General features: G+C 47.5%; 1 protein-coding gene across 1 annotated transcript in view; it reads left to right on the top strand.

The window, feature by feature from the left end:
• Nucleotides 1-21,529, top strand: part of LOC147601959 (uncharacterized) — a 99,077-nt gene that overhangs the window by 61,570 nt on the left and 15,978 nt on the right. Inside the window, exons 58-73 of the mRNA XM_086744486.1 lie at nt 132-257; nt 944-1,015; nt 1,196-1,231; nt 1,535-1,594; nt 3,299-3,343; nt 5,422-5,457; nt 6,487-6,522; nt 9,434-9,490; nt 9,660-9,731; nt 10,908-10,979; nt 11,458-11,493; nt 17,790-17,870; nt 19,089-19,142; nt 19,500-19,553; nt 20,306-20,368; nt 20,811-20,873. Of these exons, the coding sequence (XP_086600612.1) occupies nt 132-257; nt 944-1,015; nt 1,196-1,231; nt 1,535-1,594; nt 3,299-3,343; nt 5,422-5,457; nt 6,487-6,522; nt 9,434-9,490; nt 9,660-9,731; nt 10,908-10,979; nt 11,458-11,493; nt 17,790-17,870; nt 19,089-19,142; nt 19,500-19,553; nt 20,306-20,368; nt 20,811-20,873 (963 nt within the window). The remainder of the gene's footprint in view (nt 1-131; nt 258-943; nt 1,016-1,195; nt 1,232-1,534; nt 1,595-3,298; nt 3,344-5,421; nt 5,458-6,486; nt 6,523-9,433; nt 9,491-9,659; nt 9,732-10,907; nt 10,980-11,457; nt 11,494-17,789; nt 17,871-19,088; nt 19,143-19,499; nt 19,554-20,305; nt 20,369-20,810; nt 20,874-21,529) is intronic.

The following is a 21,529-nucleotide window of genomic DNA, read 5'->3' as shown; positions in this document are numbered from 1 at the left end:
GCGTTTCATCATGCGAATTCAAGGAGACACCCCAGGCTTTCTCCAGGACCTTGAGGGAAGGGACAAGGGGAGGAATGAGGAAGGCAGTTAATCCCACCTAAGATCCAAATCCCTTATGGTTCACTCAACAGGGTGAACCAGGGGCCCCAGGACCTCCAGGAGCTCAGGGAATCCAGGGCATTCGTGGCAACGCCGGCACTCCTGGGTCACAAGGGGACAGAGGGGCTCCAGGTCTGCCCGGGATGCCAGGACAGAAGGTAGGTGCAGTGAAGTGGACTGCATGTATTGTGTTAGCCACCTCAAGGTGAGACCAACAGTGGTCTTATTGAGACTGTGTACACCGGGTGTCCACTGTGGGTTAAGCCCACCTACGCAGGTCTTCAGACCCTGAGCCTATACAGAGTCAGTGAAGAGAAGCAGGAACAACTTGCAGTTGCAAAAGGAGAGGTAACAGCTTTTATTAGACCAGCTGATATAGTTGGGGAAAAACAAGCCAGGGAAATGTCCTTCAAGTTTAAAAAAAAAAAGCAGCAGAGCTCCAAGCAAGGTAGGCACCTGCTGTTCTCCTTTGAAATTTAGTGATGTGACTTGATGAGGTGACTAGGAACAAAAGGGGTGGCGATAGCACAAGGGATGTGAACAAGGGATTTGGGGGTTATTAGCCTCTGGGAACAGAGGGAACAATGCATCTCATTGTGGGGACATGGAGGCTGAGCTGGAGGTGGGGTGGGGCACAGCAATGTGCCTTAACTCAGGGTCTCGGTGTAGCTGGAGTCCCTTCTCCTCAGTGACAAGGGGGGGGAGCATCCCAATGGCTACTCCTCCTGCTTGCAGTCAGTGCAGGAGACACCTAGGGCCACCAGCTCCTGCTTTCTGGCTGGATGGAGGAACGCAGGACATTTTTGTCAGGGTGTTCTCCTCCTTAAAGGATTTTCTTTTCAAGGGAGAGCGTGGGAAGAGAGGACGGAATGGATTTGCTGGGCCCTCAGGACCACCAGGATACCCAGGAAAAGAGGTGACTTTTGTACATCACCCCAATGTCTTTTGAGCAGCTGAGGGATGGCTGGGGAGAGAGGGTGAGGGCCCAGTACTTGGGCTGGGTGTGCTTTCACCCTCTCAGAGCACTGGGATGGGAGAGCATTGAGGATGTCCTAAGCAAAGTCCTCCCTTCTATTTTGTTTTCCTCACCCTATAGGGGATTCCTGGCACACCCGGACCCAAAGGCAACAAGGTCAGTGCAAACCTTCCAGACAGGTCACAAGTAGCTGAGATCCTGGAGTAGCAATTGGACAGCCCACTGCCCTCCCCTGGCTCCTTACCCCTGACCCCATCCAACAACTTCATCCCTCTTTCCCCCTCATGCCCTTCTTCCCCATGGTTGCTGGAGCATCCTCCAGAAAGAACAGCAGAAAGTCAATGGAAGTGAGTCTTCTGACTCTTTCTGTGACTTTTAAGTCATGGCCAAACTAATCATCATTTGTGCAATGTGGAGTCCTCACTCTGAATGAGACCTCTGGGATTCTCTGTTTCCCAGGGAGAAATCGGCATCGGAGCAACCGGCCCAAGAGGTCCCCGCGGACTGCCTGGCCCTCGGGTAGGTCCCTGCAAGTCCTGGCTTGGCTTCTTGCAGTCTATCCTCTTTTGGAGGCAGCTTTATACCATCACTTCCCACTCACCCATCTTAGAAGGTGGCTAAAGAGCTGATTTCAGAACCCTCCTTAATTTTTCATCAGCCCAGTTTGGAGGTGATGGGCACTGCTATGACCAGCTGGAGCTGGCACTGACCAAAATCTGTCCACAGGTCGCAATTAGCATGCCCTCCATAATTAGACACCCTCAAGCGTTATGGATTGCACTGGTCAACTGCATGGCCAAGTGAATCCTGCCCCACTGGCTGTGTTGGCTGCACTTTCACTGGCTAGATGGGAGAGTTGAAGGCAATGTCTACGCTCCTACATCTGCATATTGTACTCCTAGCAGCTCGGTGAGGAACCACTTGGGTTTTATATGCTTTGGGGATGCTACCTACAAGATCATTCCTTCAGAAGTCTGCCTTCAGTTTTTTTTTTTATCCTCGTTCCCCTGTTTCCCTCCTGTTGTCCTGACAGAGGGAAACCAGGCCCCATCATCCTTGGGGCAGCAACATTCATTTTTCCTCATGCTGCTGAGAAGTTTTGGTCTCCTCCTGGCAAAGACCCCAGGGAGACCCTCCTGAGTTGTAATTAGAGACCATGTTTCAATTTGCTGCTTCTGTGGCTGTTCCACAAATAAACTGATTTTATGCTGCAATCCATTTAGACAAACTCCCCATCTGCCAGCAGAACTGTTCAATGAGGCCCCTGAGACAAAACACTTAATGAGAATGTCAACAGCTGTGAAAGGTCTGGGGTAAACCTCGCTCAAGCTTCATTATCTGAAGAAAATGATGAAATAATGTTTCTGCTCTTCTGACTCCAGCATAAATCTAAAGTGAATCACAAGATCTCAGATTACATTGGCTTTATATGAGGGATCTAAATTTGGCCTCACAGGATGATGCCTAAGTTTAGGCATCTTAAAGACAGGTGAGTCTTGTAGGATCTACCTAGGGATGTCATAAAAGGACTTTGTAGACCCACCAGCACAGCTATGCCTCACAGCAAGGTTTATAAGAAGCCAAGAGCACATTAAAGGAAGGTTTAGGACAAGGTCTGCAGCATCTGGAGACCACAGCTGGGCATGAAGATAAGTCTCACATTGGTCTTCAAAGGCACAAGTTACTGTTGACTGGTGGCCTCTGTCTTCTGAAAGTCCATGGTATGAGTTCCAGGTGAATTCTGCCTTGTTTGTTGTGGTGAGTCCTGCTGAAATCATGTTCAACGATGAGTTATGAATGCGCAGAAAAGTGCCTGAGCCCTCTAATCAGGGGGAAGAAATCTCTCTGTTCCAGGAAGGTGTCAGACCTCTGTCACTTGTTGCACATGCCTTTGTTAAATGTAAGTAAACACTGGGGAGGGACAAACCAGGTCATCAGCTTCAATCTGGCCAAAGCATTATTCTCTGAACACTGCAGTGTCTACCTGCAGTGACATGTGGGTGATCTCAAGTCCTTTAGGCTTTTGATCCAGATCCATAGGAGCATTAAGGCACCTAGTCCTGATGGAGGTGTAGGTGAAGAGGTTGGACAACTCCTGTGAGGATCTGGGCTTCTGCATGCTTCGTTCCTGTTGTCCCCAGTGGGATGGTTTGCTGAGTTGGGACTGTGTATGTTACATTTTTCTTTGCTGATGGCCATCGCTACCTCTCTCCATCCTAACAGGGTGACGAGGGCATCGTGGGAATCCGGGGCCCCACTGGCACGATGGTGAGTGTTAAAATAGCACGGACAGCTGACTTTACGGCACGGACAATAGCGGGCCTGGCAAAACCCCATAAGCAAGAAAAAAAAATAAAACGGGTTGATACTTTCAGTGGGAAATAGAAACTCTGGGAACCTTAATTCTGATGTTGTGTTGCGATAAGTGACTGTAAGCTCTACAGGCAGCTGTGAGACAGAAGGTGTCATGCAGAGGACAATTGCTTTATGCTCTTGTCCATTTGGCTGACTCAGCTTTTGAAGTCTCCTGAAATATCACTCCGTCTCTCTGTTCCTCTTTGTCATATTTTCTTGTCTACATGAATTTCAGGGTCTTGGTCTGTCCCCCCACCTTCCGAGAGAACAGGGAGAGAAAATATAAGGAAAAACAGCTCAAGGTTTGGGATAAGGACAGGGAGAAATCCTTAAACTTACCATCACAGGCAAAACAGACTCGACTAGGGGAAAACTATTCATTTATTACTACAAACAGCAGGATAATGAGACAGAAAACAAGATAACCTCCATCCACCCCTCCCTCTTCCCAAGCTTAACATTATCTCTACTACCTTCCCCCCCCAGCCGAGCGGCACAGGGGGGAAGAGGGAATGGGGGTTGTGGTCAGTTCATCACACGTTTTTTCACGCCGCTGCTTCATGGTCGGGGGAAGAACTCCTCACATTCCTCCCCTGCTCCAGCGTGGGGTCCCTCCCACTGGCCACAGTCCTTCATGGAACTGCTCCGGCGTGGGTCATCTCTTCCACGGGTGCAGTCTCTCCAGAACAGCTGTCCCAGCGGGCCCTCCACGGGCCACAGCTGCCTTCAGGCATCCACCTCCCCCAGTACGGGATCCTTCACGGGCTCCAAGTGGATCTCTGCCCCTCCGTGGTCCTCCATGGGCTGCAGGGGGATCTCTGCTCCTCAGTGGACCTCCATGGGCTGCAGGGGGACAACCTGCTCCACCATGGTCGTCACCACAGGCTGCAGGGGAATCTTGGCCAGGAGCCGCATTACTCCTCCCCCTCCTTCTGAACTGACCTTGGCGTCTGCAGCCATTCCTCACCACAGGCTGGTAGATGTCTCTCAGGATCTTTTTTTTACATCTTATTCACTTCTCATCTCCTTTCCACTTCTTGCAGCCGGGCTGGACCAAGTCGGGCCCAGTCGGCTGCCTGGCGAGAGGCCAGAGGGTGAGGCCTGCAAGGCCCATGAGGCCTGCGCCTCCCCCTCTGCGCCTCTGCCCCCGCTCAGCTTCTTCACATCTTCTCTTCTCTCTCTTTTTTTTTCTTTTTTTTTTCTGTTTTCCCCCTCTTAAATACATTATCGCAGAGGCGTTATCACGGAACATTCTGCTACCAATCGGCTCGGCCTTGGCTAGCAGCAGGTCCGCCCTAGGCCCGGCCGAGTCCACTGAACAAAGGGGAGCGACTTCTAGCAGTTTCCTACAGAAGCTGCCACCTTAGGCCCCCCTCACTAACAAAACCACGACACCACCCCTGTGATGAGCTGCCAGTTCTGCAGGTTGAAGGTACCACCTCTCCGCATATTCATGGGAAGTCACCGGTCCCCAGTTTTGCAAATGGGTTACACCTGGGGTGACCACCATGGCTTTTCAGTTCTCCTGGTGTGGTTCCCTGGCTTTGTTTCCAGGGGCTCTGACCTGCTCTGGGGGACATCTGGGGATGCTCATCACCTCCATCTAGGAGGAGCCCTCTAGGAGCAACCCTTTCCCTATGAGAGGTGGGATCTGCATCTTGTTAATGTTAAGGGTACCAAAAGCATAGTATGTGGCTTGCAAAATGGGGGAAATTGGCTAAATTTATGTATCTGCCAAGAGATCTTGAGTTGTGCCTGAGACCCAGTGGTGGGCAGAAGCTTGAGACTAAATTTTCTCTTTGCACCACTGTGATCTGCTTCTCCTCAAATTGCTCTTGAGGGGAACGAAAGGAGAGTAGAGGCTCCTGTGCTGGTCCCACCAGCAGCTTCTCCAAGGTGGACCCCGTCCTTGGAAGCATCTCTGCCTTCAAGTAGAGAATGCTCTTTCCCTGCTGATATTTATATTCACGTGTTGTTTTATGTTCCTGCAGGGTCTAAAAGGCTTCCCGGGTGTGAAAGGTGAAAGAGTAAGCAACAGTCATCTTATCTACACAGTGCCTGTGGAGGAAGGCATCGTTGTGAGGAGCCTTTCTCTGCAGCAGCCCACGCTGCCGATGCCCCTGTTAAAACAGTGGGGATAATCCCAGCATCTCCTGGGGGTGGACTGGGAGGGGACCTCAATCAGTGTGTGAAGTGGCATGAGCAACCTCCTGCAATGGCTGGGCTGAGACAAGGGTGCATGCTGTCTTTATGCATGCCCAGTTCTTTTTGGAATAGAATTTGGGAGTTGGGACAGAAAGAGACCCTTGGTATGCTATGGTTGCCTCCCATATGTATGGGGTTGGGGGAAGAGGGCTAGCAACCTTGGGAAAAGTGTAGTACTGAGAAGAGCAGATTTTGTCCCAGATGCCAGGGATGTGCAATGGGGCACCAGGGGAGGGATCCATGTACAGCTCTGCCACTCAGAAGCACCTCAAGTGCAGTTTTAAAGCCTGTCTCTGCTCTCCTGTCCCTTCCTGGTCCTTGCAGCCTCCCCCTTCTCCTGCTGTCACCATATCAGTCTTGAGCACTGGAGAAGGTTATGAGATGCCATCAGGAATGAGTCCTGCCTTTCAGCACCATGTCCCATGCCCATTATAAAAAAAAACTTCCAGGAACAGCTTACTGTATCATAGAGTCTCAGTAAAGCATGCCAGATTTGAGGTTGAAATTTGGGAATCTGTAGTGTAGACACATCCCTGCAGCATGGAGCTGCTACCTCCCGTTGGGATGTTGAAATCCAGAAATAGTTCCACATCATGGACGTGCTGAGCATGGAGTCAGGCAAACCACTCCAGTCCTCTGGGTCATTATTTTTTGTCAGTGCAATAAATTCTAGTTGTACACAATCTCTTGTGGTAAGCCAATCATTTCGCAGAGTGCCCAGAGGAACTGACTTCCAGCTGTGATAGATCTCAGTGCCTCGGAGTGTGAATCAGTGGACTGAGCAACACAAGAGTGAGTAAAAAGGGAATAACTGACTCTCTTTTTTTTTTTTTTTTCTTTCCTGTGTTCAGGGTGATCGGGGACTTCTGGGACCCAAGGGAGAAAGAGTAAGGACATTCCAGATTGTTACTTTCTGGGGCAGATGGGGTAAAAGGTTTTTAGGATTTTATAGTTACCAGTGAGCAGATGGACAGTTATTTAAATGAGTCAGTGATCTTACAAGGTAGAGGCATAAATGGGAAAAAATATTTATATGTCTTTTCAGCTATCTGGGCTCTTAGTGATTTTATAGGCCTCATGTTGTTACTTGTGGATGAGCATAGCCCACCCAGCATGGAGTGCTCAGCAAGGTTCCCAGATGATGGGGTGCAAACGCCTTTCATTGAAGAGGGCTTTAAATCCTAGTTTCGATCCATGGTGTTGTGTACAGTGCCATCCATGTGCCTGGATCGAGATCCCATTGCCAATGAAATCTTCAGGATTTGAGGCTCAGGGCCTCATGTGCACTTCTCTGTGTCCCTGCTTGGGCACCTGGCCACACCCAGGGTGAAGAAGTTTTTCCTTCTGTCTAATAGAATTTTCCCTTGTTTCAACTTAAGAAGGACATGGACCAGTTGGAGAGGGTCCAGAGGAGGCCATGAAGATGATGAGAGGGCTGGAGCACCTCTGCCATGAGGACAGGCTGAGAGAGTTGGGGCTGTTCAGCCAGGAGAAGAGGAGGCTCCAGGGAGACCTTAGAGCGGCCTCCCAGTGCCCAAAGGGGGCTGCAGGAAAGATGGGGAGAAACTCTTTAGCAGGGCCTGTTGTGATAGGACAAGGGGTAATGGTTTCAAAACAGAGGGAGGCAAATTCAGATTAGATATTAGGAAAATTTTTTTACACTGAGGGTGGTGGAGCACTGGCCCAGGTGGAGAGGTGGAGAGGTGGTGGATGCCCCATCCCTGGAAACATTCAAGGCCAGGTTGGCCAGGGCTCTGAGCAACCTGATGTGGTTGGAGATGTCCCTGCTCCTTGCAGAGGGGTTGGACTAGATGACCTTTGAAGGTCCCTTCCAACCCTAACTATTCTATGATTCTATAACTTGTGCTTTCACTGTGTGCCTCCAAGAGCCTGGATCCATCCCCTCTACATTGTACATTCATGTAGGCAGTGGAAGACAACACGTAGATGCCCCCCTGCTCCTTCTTGAGGGTCTCCACCAGATTCAATCCACTTTGTCAATGCCATCCTTGCACTGGACACACCACTCCGGGTTGAGCTTGTGTGATAGTTTTGTGATAGTTTTGTTGAGATCCTACAAACCAACAACAACAAAAAAGTAATTTTGGCAGCTATTTGCCGGGGCACAAAAATGCCCCCTGTGAATTAAGGGAGGAAGAACATTTCCACATTAACCAGCTCGCCCCAAAGCAGGCTGCAATCTTAAAACGCCCGAGCTGGCTCATAGCAGGTAATGCGAAAATAACTCCCCGAATGCTTGTGGAAAATGCACAGAAAATGCTGAACTTCTGCCCAGTGTTTTGTTAACTTCCTTCCTGGCTGAAATAGCTTGTTCGAAAATGAGTTTTAGAAAACCTACATGATGGTTCTGCCTTTGAGTCATGCAGTATTAAATGATTAAGGCCGATTTGTCTCTGGGGAAGCTGCTTTCAAAGGGGACTCGCTCCAGAGATGAATGAATTCTTAATCTGCTTCATGAAGAGGCCTCAAAACACTTTCCAAGCTGAAGGAATGTGTAATACGTTTTCCAAAGAATACCTTAATAAAATATAAGGTGGAGCACGAGATAAATTAGGAGCAGGGTGGATCACTGGCTTGGGTTTGTTCCACATGATTGCAGCTTAACTTTCTTTCTAACTCTCCCTTGATCAACACAGGAGTAACTGCACGAATCCCAGAGCCAAACTACAGGATCTTTATTCTCCCTTTTGTCCCTAAAATTGACTGAGCCCCATCCTGTCTCCATTAGAGACCTTCCAGAACCAGGGAAGCAGGAGGGTCTATTAAGCCAGAATTTGATCAGAGTCCTATGGTGATGGTTAGATAAACTGCAAAAGATTGTCAAAGTTTGGGGAATGGTGATTGATGTGTGGTTGCTAAGGCTCTGGCAGCAAGGGACAGTCACCCTGAACTGAAGAGAGTTGGTGTAAAAGGAGTCCTTTTCAAGTGGACAACAATTACCCATTAGAAGGTGGCTTCAGCCCTCCTCTCTCTGAACTATGGACAGCATCACTATTTCGGAGACACAACCACCACTTCACAAGAGCAGAGCAGTTTCTTGCAGGGGAACAGCCTTGTCACAGCTTCTTCACTCTCTGAGGAGCAAAATGTCCCTCCTCAGTTGCTGAGCTGATAAATAGACTTGTCACAGACATGTCCACTCTCTCAGGATGACAGTTTGGGGGTCTGACCCTCCAAAAACTACCTCTGAGGGCTACATTAAGTGCCAGTCTCTTTCCTTAGCTCTGACTTTGTGTCCATAAATCAGGACACCATGAGTAGACCTGTTCACCATCCTGCCTATGACCAGCTCCCACACCTGGGAGAGATGCGAACCTTGACATCCTGAGTGACATACAGTGATGCAGGAGCCAAGCCACCACATTAGATATGAACCTGTCCCACCACTGACAACCTCAGGTCAGGAATTGAACCTCAGGGTCATGCCGTGCACAGCTCCATTTCCAGTCATGACATCTAGACAGGAGTAATGCTAGTGGGCCCCAACATTTTTTGGAGCAAGAGGTCACGGTCGAACCCCGGGACTTCTTGTAGTTTTCTGTGCACGTTCATCATCCACCTTTTAGTTAAGGATGACTAACCTTAACAATTAATGCTGTGCTGTGAAGCATACGTGCCTTCACCGGCACATGGACCACAATGTGGGAAATGCTTACCTTGGTTGCAGATGTGTGATTTATGATTTTGCCCATCGCAGCAAGTGCGCTTCCATCCAGTGGGACCCATGAGTTCATGTATCACCATGTGTCTACATCTCTCTGTGTCTCCTTTCTCTAGGGTGAGTCCGTGACTATTTTTGGACCTCAAGGCTATAAAGGCAGTAAAGGAGATCCTGTAAGTAAGACTTTTTAAAGCTGTCCCTTCCCCACTGTTGGTGACATCAGTACCAAGCACAGCTTGGGATAAGAACTGAGAGCCAGCAGTTTGGTCCAGAGCCAGTAGCTGAGAGCTGGATCCTTGCAGGAGAGAGGTGCAATCCACTAATTTCTGTCTTACCTTTCAGGGTGAACGGGGCCTGCCAGGTTTTGACGGAGACAAAGGCGAGAAGGGAGAGGATGGGCCTGTAGGAGAAAAGGTATGAACCTCCTGATGCAACTGAGAGCACCAGCAAAAGGTCACTAGTTGTGTGAGGAAAGGACTGATGTCTCTACATCCTACCTTCCCATGTTCCTACTGGAAAACATGGTGCAAGGACACACTTGCTCAGCTCTTACCACTGAAAAGGAGAGGAGGATGCTGGGCTGGGACTTGGGAACATGATACACACACAGTTTACCAGGCATCAAGTCTGTAGTTGTAGGACTATGTAAAATTGTTGTCTGCAGTAAAGGATCGCTTTGGGAAAAGTGAACACTCAATTACTGCAGCAGTGTTGAGTCCTGCATCTCCTTCTCCCTCCAAGAGCTGGCCATGCTGCTTCAAACCCTGCAGCTCTTGCGACATTTTTGCTAAGGTTTGGTTGACTCCTCTGTTCCTGTTCTCCACACAGGCCTATCCTCTTATTTCCCATGAGGACCTATATCATTGGTATAGTTCAGGGTGGGAATCCCCTGACCCAGTGTGGACATCTCTCTTCTGAAGAGACACATTGTGTCCTTACCATGACTGATTGCACTAAGTAGGTCCCCAGTGGCTGTAAAGGAAACCCGTGGAGATGCTCTCATGGGTGGTACCTGTTTTTTAAGTCAGGTGAAATCCTGTACATTATATCTGTCAGATTTCCCTCTAATTAAAAAAAAAAACCAAAACAAAAAACAAAACAAAAAAAAAACCAACCAAAAAAACCCAACAGAACAACCCAAGCCAATATGTAAGTATCTGGTAAAGCAAGAACACCTCTTGGTTGAATACCTGAGTGACTTTGGATGGAGCACCAGAGTAGTATCTCTACCACCAGTAACTCAAGCAGGGTCTTGTACTTGAGTGTTTGCAAGGGGGCAGCTCATCCAGAGGCTTTGAGACCCTTTTCTGCTTGTTTTCCTTCAATCCCCATCACTGGGCACCAGCCCTCTTCCAGAACAGTTTGCTGGGATTCCTGCTGAGCTGTTCTGCAGCTGGTGGCTTTCTTCCCTAGCACTGGCTGCCGTACAGAGCTCTGGGCTCCCTCTTCTGCTATAGAAATGGTGCTTTTTGTCATCCTCTTTGACATTTCCATGGATTCCTCTACTGGTCTGTCTTGGTGGGGAGGAAGGGGGCACTTCAAGAGGAGTAGGTACTTCAAATGTATTTGACAGAGATTTTAAAATTTTAGGGAGTCAAAGGTGAAGCTGGCTCCAAGGGAGTGATGGGGCTTTTTGGAACAAGAGGACCAGTGGGACAGAAGGTGGGTACAGTGAGCACCTACGTTAAGGCATCCTCCACCCAAGAACTGATGTGTAAAATCCCTTCACAGGTTTCTCACAGAATATAATTCTGCATTCCTTCTCCAAAATTGCTGTTTGAAATGTTATGCAGAGCAGAAGTAACTGCACTTTTCTAGGAGACCCCTAAAGATTTATCCTATTTGTAAAGTAGCAGAGCCCTCTGGCGTCTTTCTTGGGCTAAAATAGTCAATAATGACTTGCTGAAATGTCAATATTTAGGTGTGAGGTGTGAACTGCTGTCTAAGCTCCAGTTAGGGTCAATGGTGATGTAGGACTCCATTCAGCTGCCCAAATGAGACGTCCAACTGCTGCTGCAGAGGGGTCCCCAAAGATCTCCTTGTCTCCTCTCCCACAGCTGTAGATACCTCCTATGGCAACCTCCATTTCCAGAGGAAATACAGCTCTTCCCATGGTAACTCATCACTGCTTTCCTTGCAGGGGGAGCCAGGAGAACCAGGCTTGCCGGGCTCTGCTGTGAGTTGGAGCGTGTTTCTCTGCCTTTGCAAGTCTTGGGTGTGGAGCTGGGCTTGCGCTGTCAGTCTTCTCCCCACAGCCATATGTATGGGTCACTGTGGGGGGGATGAGGTGATGCTGGCTCAGTGCTGCTCCACAAAGCCCATGTTCAAAGAGGATCTGCTGGAAAACCAGCCGTGGGCAGGGGGAATTGCAGCCAGAGGTATGTTTTAATAGAATGTTGCATTATGCATCAACGAACACATGAAATATGCATTTATTTATTATTTATTAATGCCTTTAGTGTACTAGGGGGCATTGCTAGACATGAACAGATGATGTTTCATGTTAAATGGCTTAAGAATTGTGACTATAGGTTGTACATCCCATGGGAAATGTATGTATCCTTAAGAGACAGAACAACAAGTGGCTATTCTCGGCATTTAGTGGGTGCATGTTGATGGCCAGAGGAAAAATAGTTATGCTGGAGGACCTGGGTAATCTCTGAGTTCACCTTGTTTCCTGACAAATTGCAATTAGGAAAAAAAAAAAAAAAAAAAAAGAAAAGCAATTTTGGTTTGCAAAAGTGTTTACATGCATTTGAACTTCACTGCTTCACCTGGAAGAAACTCCAAGTGAAAAAAATGGTCTCCAAGGTTGCCCGAAGTGAAAAAAAAAAAGTCCCTGCTCATTTCTTTTCATCTGGGAAAGGAAGGAATAGGAGCAGATGGAGCACCAAAAGGTGACTGGGACTTTTTCTCAGGTCACGGAAATAGAAGCGTGTTCAATTGTTTTATTGCAATAAGAAATATCAATAAGAAATATTTTCTTAACCTTTTCCACAATTATTATCCCTCTTTGTGTGCGAGTGGGTGATTCTCAGCATCCGTCTGTTGCTGTGAAGGCTCCACAGCAGTTCAGCTCTTCCCACTGATAACTGCTCATGGCTGTGTAACTATTTACAAGCCCATAATCCAGAGTAATTGCTCACTGAGAAAAAGACCCTCATTCAATTAAGTATTTAATCCCTTGCCTAATTGTAAACAACCCTCTGAGCACTTTGCCAAAACAATGAGGCTGGAATGTGCTGTAAAACCTCCACGTTTTCCGGGGATCACCAGGATCACCACACGTAGGCATCGGATCGAGTGCATTTTTGAAATTGCTTTGTAGTGAACCCCTGAATCCATAGGTGACAACCAGTAGTAGTGCAGGAGTAGAGCGAAGATGTTTGTGGAGGCTGCTGAATGCAAAGGAGGAACAGCTGGGCTCCACCATCCTGGCCAGTAACCATCCAGTCATGGTTGGATGATGCGCTGTTCTCTACTAGCACCCAGAGGGATCGGCATGTAATCCAGTTAACTAAACTACCAAAAAGTGGTATCTTGTCAACCAGTATTTGAGGGAAGCTAAGTAATCTTTCTTTTGGATATATTTAGGGGTTCTGGTAGTGCGGGGTAATGCTATCTGTGCTGTGCTTGGAGCTAGACTGAGATAATAGAGCTTGGTTTTGGTCCTTCATTAGATTTCTAAAATTGTAAAAGTCGGATCTGCCTTGTTGGAAGAGCCATGATATACGACATCCTGGACTAAATTAATCTGACCTCGGGTTAGATATCTGCCACGTTCACTTTCCACATCTGAGCGAGCCATGGCAGCTGTTATTGGCAGCTTTAGGGTACTCTTAGAGCATGATTCACATCATCTATTTCAGACACCTTTGTTAGGATGCAGCATCCTGATGTGACTCGTTCTCTACAAGCCCAGGTCTCACTTCATCTTCTAAGTGCTTACGGATACTTTGATTATTTTTTCCCTGAGTTACTTTGGAGAGGTAGGCTAGGCTGTCTCATGTATCATACCCCAAGCCCTCTTCTTCTTTTTTCTTGAAGACAGACACTACTTGGCCCAGTCTACCTGTACTCAATCTATCCTGTGCAAAGTCTTAAAGGTAATGGCTAGCGGTTATCATTTTTTGTCATCCCTCTCTAATTTCATCTTTCATATCCACAAATTGCCACCAACTCATTGCAAACATTTGCTGGTCCCTTTCTGTCCTGCTGAATTCACTCTGAGTAACTTAATCAGCTTGTAAAAAGTCTCATCCATTTACTCTTTTGATTTGGTGATCTATAGGAGTTCCCAACCAAGCTGACAGCATTTGTGTCTTCTCCTTGTAATCATTGCCCGGAGAATTTCAATGGATCTAGTTGACTTTACAACTGGACCTCAAGACACATGAGAGCATTCTTGATATTCAAGACACCTCTTTCACATTGATATTCCTGCCATGCTTCACCCTTTTATATTAATATTCCAGTCTGTGTTATGCCTGTTAAGTTGTCATCTTGCTCATGTATTAAGGCTTCCAGCTCCTCGTCTTTATTTCTCATGCTTTGTGCACTAATATACTGGCAAATTAACCCATTATTCTCCCTAAAGCTCTATTACGAATACCCCTCTCCCTCTCTCTTGCCGTTACTCCCTATTTTGGGTGTCCAAGGTCTACAGTTTGGCCCTCTCCATCCTGGCTTGCAGTCCTCCTCACTAGGTGTACAAGTTGAAGCTCTCAGATGTTCTTCACCTCCTCTTGTGAGCTGGGCTCTGTAGTTGACCAGCAGTTCATGGATCCTTGCCGTGAGGATCTAGCCATTCCTAAGAAGTTCTTGCCTTAAGATGGTGCCCTGATGTGTTCTGAGCACTTCTGATGGGTCCAGGCTGGTCAAAGGGAAGTTAGACAGATGATCTGGCCACAGGTGGAAATCCCTGCCCAGATACCTTGGAGGCTTTGCAGCAGGATATCAGGCTGACCCACCTCTGAGATGTGGTGGAGAACAAATGCTCATTACATCTGTGAGGACCAGTGGCAGCTCCTACACCAAGAAAGGATTTTTTTGGGGAGGATGCTCAGGACTGCAGCAAGTAATCGTGGGCAGGAGAGTCTAGACACAAGACACAGCAGGGAAGGGATAAAACCAGAGATTAAACTCTCAGGTTGAGACTCCCAGCTACTTCATATGCATCATGCCATCAAATATTGAGCACTGAAGCCCAGGAGGTGGGAAAACTCTTAGCAGAGGTTGCAGCCTACACTGTGGTTTGGAAATGCGTTAGCCCTTTGATGTGCGTCTTCAAACAGCTTGATCCTTTTGGGCTGTGCCGTTGGGGCAAGAATTCTCCTGATGGGTTTCACGCTTTCCCAGGGTGACCCAGCTAATTCCCCAGTTCGTTCATCTGAGTGTAAACGATAAGCCTGGAGACAAGGCAGGCTCTTCCCTGGCTCCAACCCAAAGCTTCACGGGAATTTGTGCCTGGAAGCACAGAGCCTTGGCTGCTCAAAGACATCTTTGCGTCACAGTCAGAGCTCAGGACGTATGACTAAGCCTCTGCGTTGCGGTGCCTTCGTGGTACCTGGTGTCTTTGCAGCTAAATGAAGCCTGTTCCAGCAACACTTTAATAACAGAACCAAACAGCAAGAGCCATTTCCAGTACTCCACCAGTAATTGCCTTTTAACTGCCATTTTACTAGCTTTTATTGCCCAGCCTTTATTTGCCTGGCAAAACACAGAATGTAAATCTGAGGGAACAAATCTCCATTTAGCTTCTTTCCCTGGCCCAGTGCTCAAACATTTTCCTATTCCACTCATACTCTTTTTTCTCCTGTTCCACCTTTTTCTTGTCCTGGGTGCAGATGGCCTTGAAAAGCATCATCCCTCTGACTGCTTCCCCCCACAGCCGAAGCAGGGACAGACCTGCTGTCACGTCCAACAATATAAACCTTCTCATCCATGTGGCAAAATTTCTTCAGCCCATGACGTGTAGGAGTCCACCTATGGTGAGATAAGACCCTGGTCAAAAATGTGCTTATGTTTACTGGACTGAGTAGGCATGGATTAAACTCAACTACCTTTGAGCCATACATTGTGAGCTTAACTCTTCCTAAAACCATTCGGGCTCCTTTCAGGTCAAGATCAGGCAACATCTCATGATCTAAGGCAGGCAGAAGAGATGAGAATTCAATAGGGGCAGGTGGGGAAGCACAGGAAAACAAGGAAAGGTCTCTCCTTGACACAGGAGACATTAGGGACAACTAAGAGAAATATTAGGGCCACAAAGATGGTGCTGGAGCAGCTCTCCTATGAGGACAGGCTGAGAGAGCTGGGGCTGTTCAGCCTGGAGAAGAGGAGGCTCCGGGGAGACCTTAGAGCGGCCTCCCAGTGCCTAAAGGGGGCTACAGGAAAGATGGGGAGAGACTCTTTAGCAGGGCCTGTTGTGACAGGACAAGGGGTAATGGTTTCAAAATAGAGGGAGGTAGATTCAGATTAGATATTGGGAAAAAATTTTTTACACTGAGGGTGGTAGAACACTGGCCCAGGTTGTCCAGAGAGATGGTGGATGCCCCATCCCTGGAAACATTCAAGGCCAGGTTGGCCGGGGCTCTGAGCAACCTGATCTGGTTGGAGATGTCCCTGCTCCTTGCAGGGGGGTTGGACTGGATGAGCTTTGAAGGTCCCTTCCAATCCAAACCATTCTGTGATTCTATGATTAAAACTCATTGGGAAATGTCTAACTAGCGTCAGGTTCTTTCAGGATCAGGCACAGCTCAAGAATAAGCTTTTTACCCCATCCCCTTGGATACAGGTGTGTAAATCCCTGGCCACATGGATCTGTACGTGGTTCAAAGCTGTCTCAGAAACACCAAGCACTTGAAGGTATCCTGGGCTTGTGGGATTCAACCATCAAATCAAAAGGTTTATTACCCTCTGAGCAAGCAATCTGTCCTAGCAAACAGAGAAACTGTAGTTAGCTGGGAGTTTTATGGTCCATTTACTGCCTCAGATGGAACTTGATATTGATTGTGTCGATACAAGTAAATAAAGAGCTCGCACGAGATGTTTGTGCCTGATAGTGTAGGCAGTGCTTGAAGAAGGTGGACTTTACCTGATCCAGACATGACTGGCAAGAACGATGGAGGAGCACCTGGTGGACTCTCAAATACTCCTCTTACTCTGAAATGTAAAACGTGTCGAGGCTTGGGGAGGAGTTTGAAGAAGTGGCATGTTTCCCAGAGGAGGAGCTGAATTTTTATATCTGGGAATGAAAAAGTAATGTGTCTGTCCTCATGGTCTGACCCACCGTCAGGGACAGCACCGTCCCACCCATGTGTCTCTGGCATGTTTCCTTGTCACCATGATCATGTTTGAAGCGTTCATTCGTTATTGAGAGGAGGAGTAATTGGAGAAGTGATGAATCTGCTTGGCATGCAGATCTGGTGGCTGAGTTTTACTTTTTATTTTTAAGAAATGTGTTTCCTTTCGACATCCTACTTCAAATTAATTCCAAGTAGAGAATGCCACTTGTTCATCTCCTGATCTGCTTAAACAGCCAATTCGCTGTCCTCTGAGTGCACTGAGCCCTGTGCAATCAGTGTCTTAAGTGAGGATAAATCCAATTTCATCTCACATCGAGGTTCTGAAAAATGCCAGCAAAATTGGCCAGAATGGATGAGTAGACTGTGGCAGTCTTGGAAAAAAAAAAAAAAAAAAAAAAAAAAAGAAGGGCATTCCCAGTAGCTTTTAATTTGCTACCAAAACAGTGGGAGACCCCATGTGAAGAGGCCTCAATGCTGGAGGTGGCTCTGATGTCCCATGCTGAGCTGAGCTGAGCTGCAAAGCGGCTCCACAAGCCAAGGACCTCCAAAGCTTGGCGAAAAGGTGTCTTTTTGGAGAAGCAGCTCTGTCCAGCATTGCCCGCAAGTCCGGGCTGGATGAGGATCTCTCTTTTGCCTCTTAACTCCCCAGATGGGAGATCTTCTCCAGTCTGCAGCTGTGAGCAATCCCATGCCTGGATCTGCTCATTCACCAAACCAATTTCACCACCCAGCACTACTTCCCTTGACTAACTGGATCTGAAGCTGCAGACCCAGTGCCCAGGGTTGTGTGCATCCCTCTACATCACTCGCAGTGTGATGCTGCCTGTTTAATGCCCTTGCTCCTATTTTCAACCACAACCATCACCACCTCAACGTTCTTGTCCCAGGACTACTCTTTAACTGCTGTGTGCCTCTGTTTCGCAAGATGCAATTATGAATAAATCAACTCACGGGTTGCATTTGCCAGTGGCTCCCAAGCTCATGAGGAATGGGTGCTAAATCCCAGCTTCATCTCTTGGTTCTAGTATTAGGGTAGCGTCTGACCTCTGGTTACCGGAGCACACAACTCAGGCTCTTACTATTGACTTTCCATCTTGATGAGTGTCCTCAGCCACTTCCCTGCAAGACCTGACACAAAAATTAATTTTTCTCCTCTTTCTGGCAGGGTGCAGCAGGCCTCGATGGGAAGAATGGAAACAAGGGAGCCAAAGGCGACAGAGGTCTTCAGGGGCAGAAGGGGAAGCCAGTGAGTAGCAGGAAGGAATGTGGTTCATCTGGCAGGTAGAAAGAGGCTCTATGCCTTTCTCAACCCTGAGTTCGTTTCTCCTCCCACACCCTACATGCCTCAGTACTGGAGTCAGGTTCTTGCTCAGAGTGAGTCTTTCCAAAAGAGAGATGAAATCGCTCCCTAAACCTCCTGGAGAAGTCCTAACGCACATCCTGGCCGGATCTTTAGGAGGAACCATTCTCTGGCTGCCAGCAAAGAATCTATCCATGTCTGTAGTGATAGACCTCTAAGTTTTCGCATGGTTTTCAGCATGAGTTTTCCTTTGTTACCTACCGAGGCCCAAATTTCAAGTTCCTTCATGTACCAGGTGCAGTTCTCCTCAATGCCGACCTGCCTGATGGAGAGAGAAGGGAACAAAGCAATTGCTTGCTAAAATCTTTATGGACATAATTTTCCTGCGACGAGCTGGTTCTCTGTCAGGACAGAATGCCTTCCTTGCCCCCAGATAAGTTCCTGCAGATGGATGGGACTTTATTATTACTGAAAACGTATCTCAAAAATGCCTCTCAGTGGGAACATGTCTTCACTTTACTTTCTGGAAACAACCTGAAATTTGCTGGTTTTTCACTTTTGTTTTCCTATGAGAGGGGAAAAAAAAAATAAAAAAAAAACAAACCCAAAAAAAAAACAGCAGGAGATTTTGGGACCAGGAAAGGAAGACCTCACTGAAATTAATCAACATCCTCTAGATTGTTCAGGTAGTGCCCGAAGGATCCAGGCCTTGAATGAAAGACTCCATTTCCAGGAGGACTGAGCAACACAAGAGCTGAGGGAGACCATCTAACATCTCCACAGTGCAGGTCCTCATGAATATTGCCACTCCAGTAGCTCCCAAACTTCAGTAACGTTCACTCCAACACACAGGTCTTCAAGGGTCATTTTCCAAACATTGCCCAATGTAAGCTACAGACCCTGTGGTGACTCATCACAGCATTTTGTCCCACTTCTCTAGCAGCCCTGTCGTAGTCACCCATCTTCTGCAAGGTCATTCCCTGTCCCACCCCAGAGCTGGCTGCATTTCTAGCAGCAAAGTGATCATGATATGCAAATTTTCAAGGAGCTACTGGTTGTTAAAAGCACAGTAAAAATGCAAGGTGATGCTAGCACCAGGGCTGTATTCACAACTTTTCAGACTGTGCATGATATTTTTGTCTTTTTTTTTATATATATATATAGGGAGAGAAAGGTGATCCTGGGACCCCTGGTGACATTGGGCAGAAAGGAACAAAGGTAGGAAATAGGTGAGATCCTATGAAACCTCCATCCTTGGAGAAATTTAAAAGCTGGCTGGACATAGTCCTGGTCAACCAGCTTTAGGTGGCCCTGCTTGACCAGGGGAATTGGACAAGATAACCTCCAGAGCTCCCTTCCAACCTCAACTGCTCTGTGATTCAGTGAAACAAATGTTGGGACAAGCAGAGAAGAGAGCTCAGGCTCCAGGCTGTGGTGAGGCCAATGGGGAAGGATTCTGCAAGCAAGGGAAGAGCTTGGAGCACTACATCAGGGTTAGCCCTGTGCACACAGAGTTCCTCCCACCTGCCCTTGCCTTGATTTAACATCACCACCTGTGATCTGCTTTATCCTTAGGGTTTACGAGGGCTTCCAGGACGCAGCGGCGCTCCCGGAGCCAAAGGCATCAAGGTGAGCTAAGCCCAACTTTCCATCCTGTTTTAGCTGCCCCAATTCCAGAAGTGTTTCCCACTCATCCCAGGATAGCATCATGCATGAAGAAGCCACCCTAACTACAGCAGAAGTCCCTTTTGATAGCGCAGGGTTGCAGGATGTAGCGCAGGAGGACATGGCCACTCAGAGCAGGGAGCCACGGATGGGGAGATTTTAAGGCTTGCAGGGAACTTTTTGATAATCTAGGGTTAAAAAACCCCCAGATCTTGCCCAAATCCCCTCCTGGTCTGTGGCTTAGCATCTGCCTGGACTCAGTTCACAATTACTGCTGGACACCGCTCCAGTTGTCAGCACCATTGGTGCTTCCTCTGTAAGCAGGGATAATGACCCTTAATGGTCTTTTTATGAAGGATTTCGAAAAGCTTGATAAGACGTAAGGGAGCTATTGATAGCTGAGGCAATGGGATACGGCATTATTATTGTTGTTGTTATTTTCCTTCATCAACCTTGGCCCATTGGGTAAATTAAGTACTGTTCAGTGAATTTCCCACCTGCTTTCATGTAGGAGTTAGGACAGTCTAAAATTTGTACTGATCTGAAGTAAGACTTTGCCTATACTTAGGCTTTCTGCTACCAGGACTGTTATCACATTCCTTCCTCCAGTACCACTTAACCTTGCCTTTTTGGAGCCAGTTTTCCCAATATTTTAGGAATATTTCCAATATTTTAGGTTTGTGCTTACAGCCCATCCATTGCTTTGTCATCCACAGGGAGAAATTGGTAGTCCTGGAAAACCAGGAATCCCAGGATCAGATGGACTCTATGGACCAAAGGTGAATATCTAAGTTACACATCTGCCTACAAGGGAGAGCTTTCCTAAAAACTTTGCAGATGCTGCGAATCCACGTGCTTTTTTCTTTCGGAGGGCACAAATGGGGTTATTCTGAATCTGTTCCTATACGCAAGCATAGATCTGGGTGAAGATGCTTGGATATCTGGCATGGGGACCTCTCCACTGACCTCTGCAAGACTCAGCTGGGTTCTTCCACCCAGCCCTGATGCTCCACAGACACCGTTGGACGTGTCAAGTAATGGGGCTTTTGAATGAAATTTCTTTCCGTCTCCTTGAGGACCACCAATGTGCAGACTGAAAGACCCTGCTGGGTTGCACGCCGTAATAGTGTACACTGTAATCTGAAGAAGAGTTGGTTCATTCAACAAATTGCAACCTTGCCAAGTCCACATTGGCCATGATTTTATCTTGGCTTCTTCCAGGGTGAACAGGGAGCATCAGGGAATGATGGCGCCTCGGGGATTCCTGGGGAGAAAGGAGAAAAGGTTAGTACTCACCAGACTGCATCGAGCTGCCATTTATAAAAGAATAAATCTCACATCCATCAGGTCAAGTTAACAAAATTATACACTTTCTACATCATAGGTACCCTTTCCAGTGGGCAAATGTCAACTGTCTGGAGCATTAAGGCTGGGACTGCAGTTGGAAAGGGCAGGAGAGGGAGGTCTCCTTAAATTCACCCTCTACCAATACACAAAACCCCAGAAGGGTGCCTGCTTAGTATGAGGAAAAGCACGTCCAAACCCTTGAAGTGGAATTAATTGTCAGAGTTTATTCAACACTGCCGTGCCAGGGTAGAGGGTGCCTGGGATCCCATGGGGCAGAAGAAGTGGATAACGCTGCTGCCTCCTGGGCACATTGGCCATAGGAGTGGAAAAAGTCTCCAAGCTGACCTGCTCCTGGGCTCTGCTCTCAGCTCCCTGAGAAGTCCCCACCTTGATCCCTCTCCATCAATCTTCCTTCTCTGCATTGCTTAATTTTCCATTTTCTTCCCTAAAAGAAAAAGTATCAAATTTGTACTTTTCCATAGGGGAAAAAAAAAAGTGTTTTCAGTAAAAACAGAAACTGTTTCAAAAAAAAAAAAAAAAAAGAAAGAAAAAAAGAAAAACACTCAATAATCCCAGCAGCCTCCATCAAATCT

Source organism: Chlamydotis macqueenii, chromosome 1 (assembly GCF_036417535.1).
Source record: "Chlamydotis macqueenii isolate bChlMac1 chromosome 1, bChlMac1.mat, whole genome shotgun sequence".
NCBI lineage: Eukaryota > Metazoa > Chordata > Aves > Otidiformes > Otididae > Chlamydotis > Chlamydotis macqueenii.
The sequence above is the reverse complement of the archived record's forward strand: the minus strand, read 5'-3'. Positions and strand labels throughout refer to the sequence as shown.